Below are 15,885 nucleotides of genomic sequence, written 5' to 3'. Positions count from 1 at the left end.
GGAAAATTCTAAATACTTGGGAAAAGTCAAGGAAAATTTGAAGGGGAAAAAATCAGAGGATAAATCTACTTTCAAATGGTTTACCTTCACTTTTTTCCATGGAAGATTATTTTTCAGATCCCCAGGGAGAGGAAAAAAATCCTTATCAGCATTTTCCTCCAGATCCCCTACTGAGAGATGTCTTATCAGTTGAAGGGTGGGATTTTACAATGCTGGCCAAGAAACAATCTGCCCTCTGAGTAAATAGATGAAGGGATCTAAAGTGGAGAGACCCTCCTTTCCATTGTTGAAAGCAAAGCCAATACCAGCTCTTAACTTCTTTTCTATTTCTTCTGAAAAAACATTTTATTTTCTTGTTTTTTTTTCCTGCCTGTGGGTAGAGAACCTTTAGGCCCATTTCTCACTGAGCGGACGTGGATCCAGATCCCAGATCCACATGCCCTTTCACACGAGCACTGAAGTTCTAAAAAATCTTTAGTTTGAAATTTGTGCATAAAAACTTTTTTTTCCCGATTTTTGTAATTACTTTTCTCCTTCACCCCTGATTCAGTGCTCATAGGCAGCCTAGAGCTATTCTTTGGTGGTTTAATCTAGAGCCCCATAGAATAATCTTAATAGTTTAATGGTAACATAAAGATGCCTTTTCAGTTTGATCGTCACAATTAGTCAATGGGAGAATATATCTCAAAATATTTTCACACACAAAAGGTTTTGAAAAAAAAAAATCTAAGATCTGTCTTTTTGGAAAATATGAAAAAAAAATTCCAAAAACACATCCAATGATGTTCCAAAAAAACAAAAGCAGGAGATATCAAAGACTTTGCAAGTAGAAAAAGGGGGGAGGGGTGGAGACATTCAAAATGTCTGTGCTTAGAAATATTCACATCACAATTCTGTGTTAAGCCTGGATTACACTATAAAAATTTTATAATTCTTTTACAAATGCAACCAATAAGCTGATCGGTTGCATTTTCTCGAATGTAACCAATAAATTTATTGGTTGCTTTTTTTCAAGTTTTATAAAATAACTTTCATAAACCTTTTAGAGTGAAATCCCATCCTTAGATTAGTCACTTCTGAAATATAAAATTTCAATTTTTTTTTAAGTTTATAGAATCAATATCATGTAAAGTATATATGTATGTATTGGGGGGGGGGGGGGGGACACTCCAAAACTATTGAAGTGCTTAGGGCTTTCAAACGTGTTAATCCAGCCCTGAGTGAACGCCGTACATGGATAATGTTGTTTAATAAAAGTATTTAGTTTTAAAAATAAAAAAAATATTTTAAACAATTTTAAATACTTATATTTTTAAAAATTTAAAAAGAAAAAATTAAAAATTTGTAATTAAATTTAAAAGTTATTTAAGTATGTAGTCAATTAAATATTCGTAATGAACAGAACTGCTTATAATTTTGGTCCCGTCAGTGTTCGTTGTTGGCAGGTTTTATTATATAAAATTGTAAAGTATGGACAAAAGGCAGTTAAAGTTGCTATATCTCCTTTATCTAAGGAAACGGAGGGATAGACGTATATATGTGGGTACATCCTATTGATGCACAGGGACCTTCATATGGTGTTTTTATATTTATGTCAAATAATTAAAAAAATTCCATGCAAAATCATCTTGAAAAAGTAGCCAACGATGTGGACTAATTCGACCCGCATCCGCGTCGTGTGAATAGCTCCGAATAACCTAATGTACGAAACTTGTATGTGCGGATGCGGAGCCCGCACGTAGGTTTTGACACATGCGGATGCCATCCAGACCCACATGAACACTTCAAAGGTGCGGGCGCATTCCACATTGTCTGAAATGCTCTGTATATACCAATTGTTAAAACTTCTTCCGGACCTGCGTCCACATCCGCTCCGTGTGAAAGGGCCCTTAACCTTTATATGTTGAAGAATGATTTGAATTCAATTATCTCTGTGAAATTTCCAAGGAAACTAATGTTGTGTGCAAGATCATATACACCATTTGATTTTGTAAGGAGTGCTGTTGGCGGCAAAATATTAGCATCTGTCTGTAATGGGCTTTTCAATGGTATATTACCATGAAATGCTATACAGTCGCCCCACCCCGTATTCGCGGTTCCCGTATTTGTCGTTTTTTTTCCTTCATTGGATTTTTTCCTCAGCAATCGTCATTTACATGTTTTAATTACAAAATTTGAATTGTGCCTGTTTAGGATGGCTCATTTGTCTAGTGCTACTGATAATGCTCCGAAAATACAAAAAAAAAAAGTTTACAAAAAAAATTAGATATATTGACTATGCTTGGCGAAAGTAAGTCAGTTGCTGCTTTGGCTCACCACCAGATGATTTTCATGATATAGATCCCTCTATGGTACGTTCTTCACATGTAGTAAAAATTGGTAGAGGAAGTCTTGTCAACATACTCCAACATACTTGATGATATGAAGAGGAAACGGCAAACAGAAATTACAATGTTCTTTCAGAAAACATCACCAACAATCAATCGCTGCACCCTCGTTTACATTCCCTTATAATTTTGTGTTACCTGCTCTTCTCGTGATGTTCAATAAACAAGATAAACAAAAAATCTATGGTTTCAGTTATTTGCAATTTCCCATATTTTCCCCACCCCCGAATGTAACCCCCACAAATACGGGGGAGGGGGGGTCGACTATAATTTAGAGCATAGTTTCCTAACCTTTTTTGTCCCATCTTGGCCCCCTTCAGAAATTTTTTTCTCCCATCGCCTACAACGCAATCTAACCCATAGGATCCTACGTTATACCTGTAGCTTCTACCGCCCCCTGGAACATTCCATCGCCCCCAAGGGGGCGTTAACGCCCACGTTGGGAATCACTGATTTAGTGATATTAGATGGTTTAAACTTATATATGTGTGTGTCAGTGTACGCGCATTTGGTCAGGGAAATTTTTGAATTTGGTCAGGGAGAGTCAGGGAAATGATCAAGCGGATTTTGCTGGGAACCCTGTAATAACCAAATTTTTGTGAATTAAACCACTACCTCCTATATACAAAGCCCCTGCACACGTCACAGCTGACATGGTCACGTGACTAGCCGATGACCGAGGGAAGGAAGAAACCAGCTATGGCGATGCTGTGTGATATTTCGGATACCACGTGGTTATGAAGAAAATTTGAATCAATCTCTAATTCCAGAGTAAGTATATTTTGCATTTTTCGTTAAATTAATCGTTTAAGCTTGTATATTTTTAAATGAATTTCAGACAACAAAACGGTTACTTGTTTAAAACATTACTTGTTTTTGTAAGCACTGTACTACTTGCAATAGGCCTACCTTGAGGAGTTTCCTGCCTTTTAACGTGGTGAAAAAGTAAAGTCTGGTAGAAATATCGTTAAAAATATCATTTAACCATAGATTTATTTCAAATTTACTATACATATTTTTGATTATATATGCTATCCTGTGACAGTACAAAGCTTCAAATATCTCTAATACTTAATATTTTTTGAAACTTTCAAAAATTAAAATTAAAAAATAATTTTTTTTAGAACCCAAAGTATGTATGAATGGATCTCATCTAAAAATAGATTCCCATATTTCTTGAATATCAAATATTTCTAATTCTTTAATTCGTAGAGATTAAAAATATTGCTGGATTATTTTTAATGACTTGAAACGAAACATTTTCACAACATAAAATTTTTTTGAAGTAACAAAATAAATCATATATAGGCAAAACTGTCATTTTAACTTTTTCCGGGGGGGGGGGCAAAGAAGAACATGTACTGAATGAATATATATATTTGTATATATACATGTGTATTTTTCAAAGCCAAGGGGAGGCAAGTGCCCCACTCTGATCCCCCAAATGATGGGCCTGTATATAGGCCTATAATAAATAATATACATACATAAAATATAAAATAAAATCTATGATATATATAATAAAAAATAAATGAAATAATATAATAAATATATATAAGTTCTATAAAAGTTTTATGAATATTTTTACATTATAAAAATTGGGATATTATATACGAGCATATATCTAAATTTTTCATGGCTACATCATTACCTATTCATGATACTTTTATGAGTAGTTACTATGCTTTTAATTTCTATTGAAGTTTTATACACTTCTATCCTGTCTCTGGAAATTCTTTCAAACAGTTCAGGTTAAGAACCTCTGCTGTAAGCCATGACTTGCAATGAAAATAAATTGTTCATACATTTTAAGATTCACAACATTTCATAATTTCTAATTTAAAATGTGAAATTTAATTTTTTTTTCAATCTTTCCATTTCATGCAGAATAACAAGATGCCTCTCAAGTGTTGTGTTACCAACTGCAAGGGCAATTATGAAACTGGGCCTAAGGTTTCAGTATTCCGGTTTCCAAAAGAAGAGAATCTAAAAAGGAAATGGATCAAAGCCATACCGCGAAAGGATTTCGAACCAACCTCAAGTTCCAGAGTAAGTACTGTTTTTGGAGGTATTTATATATCATAAAGTTGTTCTATTCAAAGGTATAGGCCTGAGGACAGAGAGCCTCTTCGAAATTTTGTATTAGTTAGTTGCATGATATTTCATCTTTTCATACATCCTTAAAAACATTGTTAGAACTGATATTTATAGCTTTTACAATTCACAATATTTCACAAATTCTTATTCCAAAGTTAAAATTAAATTTTTCCTTAATTTGCTTCAGAAATGATTTCTTGGTAGTCAGAGATTTCTTCGAATAACATTAAAGATATGGTAAATTTTTAATAAAATACAAATTTGTTGTACTATAACAAAATATTCATTATGATAGTATTAATTTTTAAATAATATAACTATAGATAATTTATTACATGCATTAAAAAAAAAAATGCCACTTGTTACAGTTACTAGTTCTCTGAAGGATTTTTTTGTTTCTCACTCAATTATGTTTGTATGGATAAAGCCAAAATTTGAATACCAAATTCTTTTCAGGTTTGCAAGCTGCATTTTATCGAAGAGGATATTGAAAGGAAAGTGTCGTATTATGATGAAAAGACTGGAAATTACCTTGTTGTTAGCCTTCCTCAACCTCGACCCAGAGATGGTGCAATTCCCCGTATTTTCCATGGATGTCCCTTGTATTTCTCAACAATTTCCACCAGCAGGGAAAGTCCATTGGATAAAAAAGCTCGAATTGAAAGTGAGCAAATCGCTGCTGCGATTGAGAAAAGCAAAGCAGAAGAAGAGCTCTACAATAAAAGGTTTTCCTATAGTTCTATAAATGAACTGAAACACTGCTTGAAAAACCGTCCTGTTCCTAAGGATTGGGATGTTCTTGTAAAGGAAGAAAATATAATTTTCATTCACATCCAAGCAGAACCAATTCCGATAATACTTTCCTCAGTTGTTGTGGATGAAAATTTGATGGTTACTGCTTTTCGTAAAGATTGCAAACTGACCAGCGTTGATCAGTGTGCATTACCTACAAAGCTAACTGATGTGAATATGTTACATAAGTTTCTGTGCGATGTTAAAAACTCCAACAATGAAATGTGCCAAAATGCTTCAGCACTTGTTCTGTCAATCTGTGATATGCTTCGAACACTCGAACAATATTTAATTGAGCAGAATGTAAATACAGAAATGATTCAATTTATTTCTGAGCAATTGAAATTGATAATTTGTCACAAAAACCATTACAGGTACAGTGGAAATTTTTTAATTTTATGTTGCCTATTATTTTCCATATCTCCACATGCATACAAATTCTTACGCAGCAGTAACTATATTATTTTGCCACATTCATCTACCCTGACAAAGCTATGTTCTATGTATGATGTAAATCCTAAAATTGAACAGAATGATGAAAATTTTTTGGCTTATGCAAAAGAAAAATTTGCATTGATTGGTGGTAAAGATAAGCATGTTTTACTATTGATGGATGAAATCCACATAAAATCATATTTAGACTATAAAGGTGGGAGTATTTTAGGAATGGCATATAATAACGAAAAAGCTGCATCTTCAGCTTTTGCTTTCATGATTCAGAGTATTGAGTCTAATTATAAAGATGTAATACACATTCTGCCGGTGAAAACAATATCTGCTGCTGTATTATATAATATGTTAAGCAAAATAATTGTTGGTCTTGAAACTATTGGGTTTTTAGTTATAGGAGTTGTTTCAGATAATAATGCTATAAACCGAAAGGCTGTTTCGTATTTCTGTAGCCCTCCAGAACTAAGCATTGTATATAAACACCCTTCAGATTTTCTTCGTCCTTTGTTTTATCTTATTGATTCTGTCCATATATTAAAATGTATCCGAAATAATTGGCTTAACCAAAAGAATACAGGAAAATGTATGTATTTCTCAGATTTCAAAGCTCGACCAATGGGCATCAATGGAGAGCCATTGTTGAAAACAGCTTCCTTTTTAGCATTGAAAGAGCTTCATGAAGCTGAAGCAAACAATATTGTGAAGTTTGCCCCTTCTTTAACAGAAAAAGCTCTTTGCCCCAATAATTTTGAACGTCAAAATGTTCGCTTGGCGTTGAAAATATTTAACTATACAGTTTCCGAAGGCCTGAAATGCGGTGGTGAAATTCATGCCATTGCAAACCACAGAGATACAGCCAATTACATAACGTTAATATGTAAGTGGTTTGACATAATGAACGTTCGCACAGTCCTGAAAGGAAAATGTAAAAGGAACGTGTTTCAGGAACCTTTGACATCATCTCCAGATGATGAGAAAATGAAATTTTTATATGATTTTTTAGATTGGTTAGATTATTGGAAAAGTGCAAATTGTTCATCTGGCTTTCTAACCAAGGAAACTTTTCTTGCCTTGCAACATGCAACATATGCAATGATAGAAATTGTAAAGTATTGCTGTGATGAAATTGCAGTACATATTAACAGGCAAATTCCAAACTGATTCCCTCGAAAAACGTTTCGGTCAATACCGAAAACTTGCAGGTTGTCAATACAATGTGTCTTTGGTTCAAGTGTATGAAACTGAAATGAAATTGAGGATTCGTTCTTTGATGCCTCTAACTGTCAAGTCTCACTCGCAAGGAAAAATTTCCTTAGCTCCTCTTGACGAATATTGTATTATTCCAAACAATGAATTTAATCAATCAATATGTATTCAAATCAGTGAAACAGATTCTGTGAAACTTCCAGATACAGAGAATTTGCTTTTAAAACAGATCACTGTTTCTAAAAAGGAGCTCACAGATCTCAGTAATTCACTTCCTGCGCTAACTTATATTGCAGGCTATTGTGCGCATGCAACTTTAAAAAAATTGAAGTGTACTAATTGTAAATTCAACCTCACCTTCAATAATTCCCTGGAATTTAATGAACAGTATGATTTAATTAAAAATCTTGATAGGGGTGGATTAAAATATCCAAAACAATCTGTTTTGCTAGTTATGCACTGTTATGTAATTGTTTCTAAATTGGTCTCAAAAGAGTTTGAAAAGGAATTTTTGAAATCAGGAACCATTATGATTTTGTTATCAAAGCAACGGTTAATACATTATTTGGAATTGAATGTTTTCCTGATACATGTACAAATGGTCACTATTCAAATTTTATTCTTAAACAAATTATATCTGCATCAACTAACATATTTCTGAAAAATTATTGTAAAAAGAGGAATGATGCACCCAAGACTTCGAAGTTGGACGAAAATAAATTAAATGCAAATGGAATATATTGGAAATTCATGTCCAAGTAATGTAAAGGGAAAGAAAAGAAAACTACAGACACTTTTATAATAGTCGAATCGTGTTATAATGAACTTGAAGAGACTGGAGAAAGCGCTTTGTTAAAACAAAATTCCATTGTAAAGTAATTCCAGGTTTTTTCATTGTTCCTATGTAAACTTATCTGGGAGATTAGAGAAGTGTTTGTTAAAACAAGATTTTTGTTATAACGTTTTTCGTTAAAACTGGATTTGACTGTAAATTCACATGAGCATTTTTTAAATCATGTTATTTTGTACACAATAAAAAAAACATGTTTGTAGTGCGAGTGTGTATTTGTAATAAATTTTTTCTGAAGTATTTTTGATTTCAGTGCTGCAGAAATGGGCATATTGCTAACTTTTAATGAGTATTATGAATAAGAGCATGTTATATGAAATTTAGGAATAACATCTCTCTTAGGATAATTCTAAAGTTTTTTTTTTCCAAATTGACATTGGAATACTTAATTACACGGAATTATTCCAAAATTTCGGTTTCCAGGAGTGTGAAATTTCCAGGAATTGAAATGAGATTGTTTACAAATACGGAATTCAGATTTATATACATAAAAAAATCCAAACATCAAAAAGGAAACTCCTTCGTAAACACCTATTATGAGTATATTGCAAACTTTAATGAATATCACGAGAAATACCATATTTTTATAACTAAATAGGTCGTTTATAATTTTAGCAGAAGCATCTCTTTGGCTACTAATAGATGAATAAATCTAATTGAAAAAAAAATTCCAATTAAGGTTGGAAGAAATTAATGTACACACAAATTATGGAAATATAAAATTTAGATTTACGTAAAAAAATTACGTCTAAAACAGTGTTCCCCAAAGTGGGAGATGAAAGCAACGGCTGTAACATAGGATCCTATGGGTTCGCTTGAGTTGGGGGGGGGCGCCCGATGAGAGAAAAATTCTGTAGAAGGGGGAGGCGATGGGACACCACAAAAAAAGTTTGGGAAACTATGGTGTCTAAAAGAAGAAAAAATTAACTAGATTAACGCTCCTGTAAAGGGTGTTTCTAGCAATACCATAAACCAGACTCGGCCTTCGGGTGGGTGACGTCACAAACGGTCCTGAGGCTTTGTGTATAGGAGGTAGTGATTAAACCCATGAAATTCCACTGAGATTATGCCAAGATGTATAACGGAATCTATCTTTAAAAAAACAACATTAGGGCTTGATAAATTGGGGGGGGGGGAGGCAAAAAAAGGTACCAGCCAAATTTTCTGGAAGCTAATCATTTTTTTTAGGAAAACTATCAATAATGTTTTTAGGCATTCCTTAAATTCCGGAAATTTTTGTCATCAAAGTCCAATTTATTCATCACATGAGGAATGTTTTAGGTGTCAGTGCAGGTTATCTTTAAGTCACCAGGGGTTTGTGAAGCCCCTTCAAAACCAGAAATCTTTTTACTAAACGGTTTAGTAAAAAGATTCCTGGTTTAAAACCATGAAATTCCATGCATATCATTTCCTAATATCTTGCAAGCAATCAGTGTTTCTTAGTGTGTTACAGTTCCTGAATATATTGATTTGCATGCCTATTTATGGGGGGAATATCTACCAAAATATTCTGGGATGCCTCAGATGATTCATGAATTAGGTAAGCGAATCACAGGTGACAAAAGTTTGAAAACCACTGCCCTAAATTCTCCTTGGCTATGAATGTTCCCTTGTTTTCCTAGGAAAATTGGCCCTTCAGAGATGCAAATCTATAAATGAATGCATCTCTGGTTATAAATACAGTTGACACTCATTTCTACAAACAACTAATTTGTGAATATGAAAGACTTGCCATTACATTCTAAGGAATGGCATATCGGTCAAACAGAACTAGTTTTTAAAAATTATATGAAATCATAAGTCGGAAACGAGAGCAGCTGATAAAGTACTTTGAGTTGGCGTTATTTTGACTTGCCGAACTTCCCTCTCACATTTCTTACTTTTAAGGTAATGGTAAAACTTCAACTTCATGTAAATGTGTAGATTCTATTTCTCATTTACTTATCTTACCCGATGCAACTCTGTAAAACTAATTGGGGGGATTAAGGACAAAGCAGCATAAATGTGAGGGCAACTTGATTCTATCTGAGAATGATGTCACTCTCCGCTATCCATACAAAGGTTTTTAACAACTGGCTGATACGAAGATATATTTCGGAAAGAGAAAATTCAACTGCGGGGAATCAAACCCACGTCCTTTCACTTTTCGGGTGAATGCCCTAGACCACTAGACAAAAAAAACCATTTGTGTGGATATCAGAGAGTGACATCATCCTCAGATAAGTCACCATCTGGTGGCATTGTCAGCTTTGGCCTGAGTTAGGTCTGACCATGTATGGTCCCGTTCAGTGCACATGAGCTCCAAGGAAAGATTGACATGTTGTCTTTGTGGTCTAGTGCGTTCACCCAGAAAGTGAAAGGGCATGGGTTTGATTCCGTGCAGGGGCAGTTGAATTTTCTCTCTTTCCAAAATATATCTTTGCATCAGCCAGCTGTTAGAAACCTTATCTACACAGTATTGGTCAATAACAAAAAATTCCTGCTGACGTGTACGTAATTTAACTCCAGAAGCTAAGTAAAGTTATAAATAGCGGTTATAACTTATAATAATAAATCATATTTCATCACACCATAAATATGGTACCCTGTGCGAATACATACCATAAATCTCTTGCTCGTTTGGAAAGAAATTATAGAGCAAAAAGCTAAGCATTTCAAATGGAATGGCAACTTTGACATCCACAAAAGTTGCCATTCTATTTAAAATACCTAGTAAGTACTTAATCAAGCACACAGTATAGTGTTCTATAACAATCTCGTAGTAGGAGCCCCAAAGCAGAATATGCAGAAATCTGTGACGTACATCGCAGAACAATATGGAAGAGTTTTAAGACAACACTATTATGTAGAAAGCACTACTGTGGGAACTTTTACTGCAGAAAACATTCCCAGTCAGCTGAGGGATCGTTGCAAAACATTCTGCTTTGGAAAGTAGGAGTGGAGATTGGTGCAACATACCATGGTATGTTGTTGCATAGGGTAATGTAATTCAAGACGTGATGAAATATGCATAAAATATACTTCCAACGCTGAACAGCAAATTAATGTTCACTGCTGCTGTTGATTAAATAAAAATCACAAAAATTATGGTATTTGTTATTTTTAATTCAAAATATGAAAATCAGATGGCAGCACCTGTACTGTATAGAATAAGCATGACTGATGACATAAATAAAGGAGGGTCACTTATATACAAATTCGTCAGAGGGGTTTTCTAGGTGCATATACGATCAAGTAGTAGTGCTATTTGAGAGCCGCTTGGGCGGTCATAGTGATGAACCCGCGTCGCAAAGTCCCAGGTTCTAACCCCACGGGCGCCACCTTAGAGGAGAAATAAATATATTTCTTCTCGATGGGCGCCACAGCAGTGGTCGCGTCGCGAGGTCCCGGGTTCGAACCCCACAGCCACCACAAGTTTTTCGTTACCACGGTTCATCAGAACGAATCCACTATAATGATCCAGGGATGGGTGTGCTTAGTATTATTATACATAGGGTGACCATACGTCCCGTATTTCCCGGGACAGTCCCGGTATTTTCTGTTTTTTTGGCCATCCCGACTTTTCGGCAAAAGTGTCGAAAACTAGAGTAATTTCATCTGAATTTTTTCTTTCAATGTTTGAGCTGAAAGTTGAAATTCGTTGCAATCTGACGAGATGTGTTCAGAAAACAAATTCAATGAGATTCATTAAGAACTACATGTAAAAGAAAATAATAAATTGCAGTGATTTTTGTCCTGTTGATGCTTTGCCGGTTTCTGTCAAGAAAGGAGTGGGAATCCTGCGTTTGAAATTGCAAACATTAACTGACTCGTATAAACACCTGCTTGATTTCTAGGAATCTTGATTTCTAAAGGAACTACATGTGAAAGAATACTAAAATAATCTGACGTTATATACGGGGCCCCTAAAATCTCCAAGAACCCTGGTCAACCTGCTCTTCTCTAAATAATCAATAAACAATTAATAGTCATAGCACATAATCTGAATACAGAGTTTGTATGTTTCGGTGCATAATTTCGGGCAAATTTATTGAAAAGAGTGATTTCAGAAACAAAATTGCGAATTTTAGCAATGGTCGAAATATTTCTAAAATTTTATTTCGATTTTTTTCATTCGAAAAAATATCGTGCAAATTACGCCATTAGGAAATTTTCTTCCAATTAAATGCAATCTCTCTCCACAAGTTATTCAGTTATTATTGTTCTATTACATTATCAGTAAAAAAGAAGAGGGAAGAAAGTAGGGCGGTAGTAAAAAAGCGGGAAAAAATAACTGCGCAGTTATACCCGATGGCCCATACACACGGTCAGTTATACCTGCGCAGGCATAACTGCACAGTTATACCGAATCAAAAAACCATTCCCTTCAGGTCGCCTGTGCAGGTCAACTGACGGCCCCTACACACGCTCAGGGACCTTAACGCATATCGGTGGGATCAGAAACGAGCGCCTCCCTCCCCACTAGACGATAAATTCTTTTTTAGCAATCGACCATTTTGTTTTCCTGGAGACATAGGCGTAAACTTCTATAGGGCCCATGGGCCCGAGCCCCCCCCCCCAACATTTTTGAAGACGCGGCTCAGCCCCCCCCCCCCAAAAAATTCGTATGAATATGGCTTATTCATTTTGCAATGATGAAAAATTTTTTTTTAACCAAAAGTTGTCCTAATTATGAATTAGTTAATGGAAACAATCTGCTCAAAATTTTAGTTCTTTTAAAAAATCTGGATGGTCTTTGGCTTTCTTGTTCCATGACAATACGTTTATCTCATTTCTTCCCTGCCGTTCAATCCCCAATTGCACCCTCCATCGGTTCCAATCCTTACTACCAGAAGGCACGGCTGAGAGGAAGAGGTGTTGCTGGGGCTCTTTCTTCTTTGCCTGTGGCAAAAACTGAGTGTCTCTTCTTTTGTTCACTGCGACCGGAGGACGGCCATGGCGCCGACATGAAAATAAGCCCAAAGATGCATGGAGGGGGAGGTTGAAAATTGGGAAGCAATGATATTGAAACCGAAATAAATTACACTCTATAAAGAATAGGTGCCAGAACCTAGAGGCTGAGGCCATTTGAGCACCCCCCCCCCCCCGCAATAAATTTTGTAAGGGGACTGAGCCTCCCAGTAATTACTGAAAAAAACCATTGTGCAATGCATTCTCCCTCTCCTTTGTACACGCTTGCGTCCCGTATATGCGGGAGGACCAATAACTTTTAGCCCCCCCCCACCAATGTTTTTTTGAAAAATATTGGGGAAAAAAGCAGATTCTAAATGCCCATTCATAACAGATCTTGAGGAGGACCGATGCCGAAACATTTTTCAAGCCCCTTTACAACAAAATTTGACTGGGGGTGGGGGTAGAACATAGGCGTAAACTTGTATCCGGCCCATGGGCCCGAGCCCCCCCCCCAACATTTTGGAAGAGCCGGCTCGGCCCCCCCCCCCAAAAAAAAAAATTCGAGTGGATATGTTTCTCACACTTGGCTCAGAAAAAACTTTTTGACAAAAAATTCCTTTAAATAGTAGAAATCCATCTGCTCGAAATTTTATTTTTTTACTTTTCTTCAGAATCTCAACGCACTTGTTCTGTGACAATAGTAGTCTTATCTCCGAATCAATCCAGCATCCATTCATCCTAAATTGCGTCCTCCCAGAGTGGTGCCTGAAGGCACCAGTGTAGATAACTTGGGGGGGGGGGGGGAGGGATCCTTTCTCTTGCTTGCACTGTCGGTAAACTCAAGAGCATCTCTTCCTTCTTTTGTTGAGTGTGACCCTTTGGGATGGGGACATGATACAACACAAAAAAAGAAAAAAAGTGGGAGGAGGTAAAGTGAACAATGATTAAGCTTATTAACAAGTTCTTCACAACAGAGGCGCTGACATGAAGAAATTAACATTGGGTGGGGAGAGAGCGCGGAAAGTTGCTGGTCGTCCCCTATATACGGGGATGAAATGAAGCACATACGCAGGAAACAGAGGACGCACTGCATTGTTCTTCTAAAAACTATTGGGGGGGGGGGCTCAACCGCCTTACAAAATTTTTTGGGCTCAAATTGTGGTGTCCTTATAAGAAATGACTAAAAGAACTAAACTGATAAGAACATACAACGCCACCTAGTGTTGTGTAAGGGGAACTAGTGAGTTCCACCTCGGACATCAAGTAGACAAGATGTCTAAATGTTCTGCTCTTTCCGCTTTATAAATTCTTCCTATCTATATGTATATAATCTATCTAAGTCTAACGTAATAATAAATACTCATCAAAATAAATACCCATGTGTTATCCACTCGGCTAACAAAGTGTTAAAGAAAACACAACAAGTGGCGACGAGGCCCATCTTAAAAGTTGGATAGAGTATTTACTCGAAGACTGCAAAAGGTAGGAGAAAAAGTTTTTCATACATCTCTGACGATGGAAAATTTAGTTGAAGAGTTAATAAGACAGAATCAAGCTCTAATGGAAGCTCTCAAAGAGCAACGAGGCTCAACGTCAACAAACCAAAAAGTGACGGTTTCGTTTGATAAATATGATGAAGCTTCAGAGACTTTCGATTCGTTTATAGAACGTTTCGAGGCGTTTTTAGACATTCAAAATGTCCCAGAAGAAAAACGTGCTAAAGTCTTAATTTCGAGCATTTCTGCAAAGCTCTACAACTTGTTAAAAAATTTATTGTCTCCGGAAAATCCAGCGGAGAAAGAATTCGCCATTTTAAAGAATGTTTTGAAGAACCATTTGAATCCTAAAGCATTGATTATACCGAGTAGGCACATGTTTATGAACAGAAAGCAGAACGAAGGCGAAAGCATCAGTTCGTATATAGCCGAATTGCGACATCTCGCAATCGCGTGCGATTATAAACAACAGATGTTGAACACCATGCTTCGGGATGTTTTCGTTAGTGGGCTCCGAGATAGAGCGATCCTCGATCGTTTATTTGAGGAAGACGACATCGAGCTAGACAAAACAATAAAGATCGCGCTGGCGATGGAGAAAGCTGTTCAGGGGGCGAATGAGATTATCGGGAAGCCGGCAGAATTGAAGGTAGTGAAAACGGGGAAGAGGAAAACGAAACTGCCCACGCAAAACAGAAACTACTCTGCCGCCGCTGTCAAATATCCGCCGTGTATACGATGCACAGGGACAAATCACGATAAAGACTCCTGCAGATTTATTGCTAGCAAATGTCGCTTCTGTAAAAAAATCGGGCATATAGAAAAAGCCTGCTACGCGGCAAAGAAGACTCAATCGGCACCTAACAAACAGAAACAGATTTCAGTTGAGGAAAACAAAAATGACGTTTCCATGTTTGGGTTAGAGTGGGCATTGAGTGAAGAGCCGAAAAAGCCTCCGATGATGGTTACTGTCAACATAGACAATAAACCAGTGAGTATGGAAGTTGATACGGGTGGAACAGTATCAGTAATGAGCTTACAGAGATTCAGAAAAATCTCGAAGAAAAAAGTTCAACCTACGAATTTAGTATTCCGGACATACAATGGAGAAAAAATTGTCCCAGCGGGATATGTCACTGTGAAAGTGGAGTACGGAAAACAAAAGTTGCACTTGAACTTATATTTGGTGAGGGAAAATTTAGACACGATTTTTGGCCGTGAATGGCTATACAAAATCAATCTAGACTGGAACTCTCTTAAGGCTGTGAGGACCGCTAATGACATGGATCTCAAAAAATTGTTGGATGATTATAAAGAAATTTTCGACAACAAATTGGGTGAGATAAATAACCATGAAGTGGAACTAAAGCTAAAACCAAATGTTACCCCAGAGTTTCGTAGAGCGAGAACTGTGCCCTTCGCATTAAAAGACCGGGTTGAAAAAGAAATAGACCGGCTTGAAAGAGAAGGCATTATCGAGCGAGTTGAAACTTCAGATTGGGCTACACCAGTTGTTCCCGTGGTGAAACCAGACGGATCCATAAGGTTATGTGCAGATTATTCTGTCACATTAAATCCTAAGCTAGAGGTGCCTCAGCATCCCTTACCAACGTTTGAGGAAATATTCTCATGTTTAAATGGGGGTAAACGATTTTCAAAATTGGATTTCAGTCATGCATATTTGCAAATGAAAGTGCACCCTGACAGTCAACGA

General features: G+C 36.3%; 1 protein-coding gene across 1 annotated transcript; it reads left to right on the top strand.

The window, feature by feature from the left end:
* Window positions 1–3,067: 3,067 nt before the first annotated feature.
* LOC149076690 (uncharacterized) lies at window positions 3,068–8,023 on the top strand. The gene is made up of 3 exons (XM_089244310.1): window positions 3,068–3,158; window positions 4,275–4,436; window positions 4,941–8,023. Exons 2-3 carry the CDS (start codon window positions 4,284–4,286, stop codon window positions 6,885–6,887), a joined length of 2,100 nt encoding a protein of 699 aa, XP_089100436.1. The 5' UTR covers window positions 3,068–3,158; window positions 4,275–4,283; the 3' UTR covers window positions 6,888–8,023.
* The last annotated feature ends 7,862 nt before the right edge of the window (window positions 8,024–15,885 follow it).

This window comes from Pholcus phalangioides, unplaced genomic scaffold, assembly GCF_987345545.1.
Source record: "Pholcus phalangioides strain wild (caught in Gottingen) unplaced genomic scaffold, Ppha-v1.0 ptg000015l_1, whole genome shotgun sequence".
Taxonomy (NCBI): domain Eukaryota; kingdom Metazoa; phylum Arthropoda; class Arachnida; order Araneae; family Pholcidae; genus Pholcus; species Pholcus phalangioides.
The sequence above is the reverse complement of the archived record's forward strand: the minus strand, read 5'-3'. Positions and strand labels throughout refer to the sequence as shown.

Excerpts from the sequence above, each read along its gene's own strand:
- LOC149076690 (XM_089244310.1), top strand. The coding sequence starts at position 4,284 with ATGCCTCTCAAGTGTTGTGTTACCAACTGCAAGGGCAATTATGAAACT. Across the intron at positions 4,437-4,940 it reads AACCAACCTCAAGTTCCAGA|GTTTGCAAGCTGCATTTTAT; the intron begins GTAAGTACTGTT and ends AATTCTTTTCAG.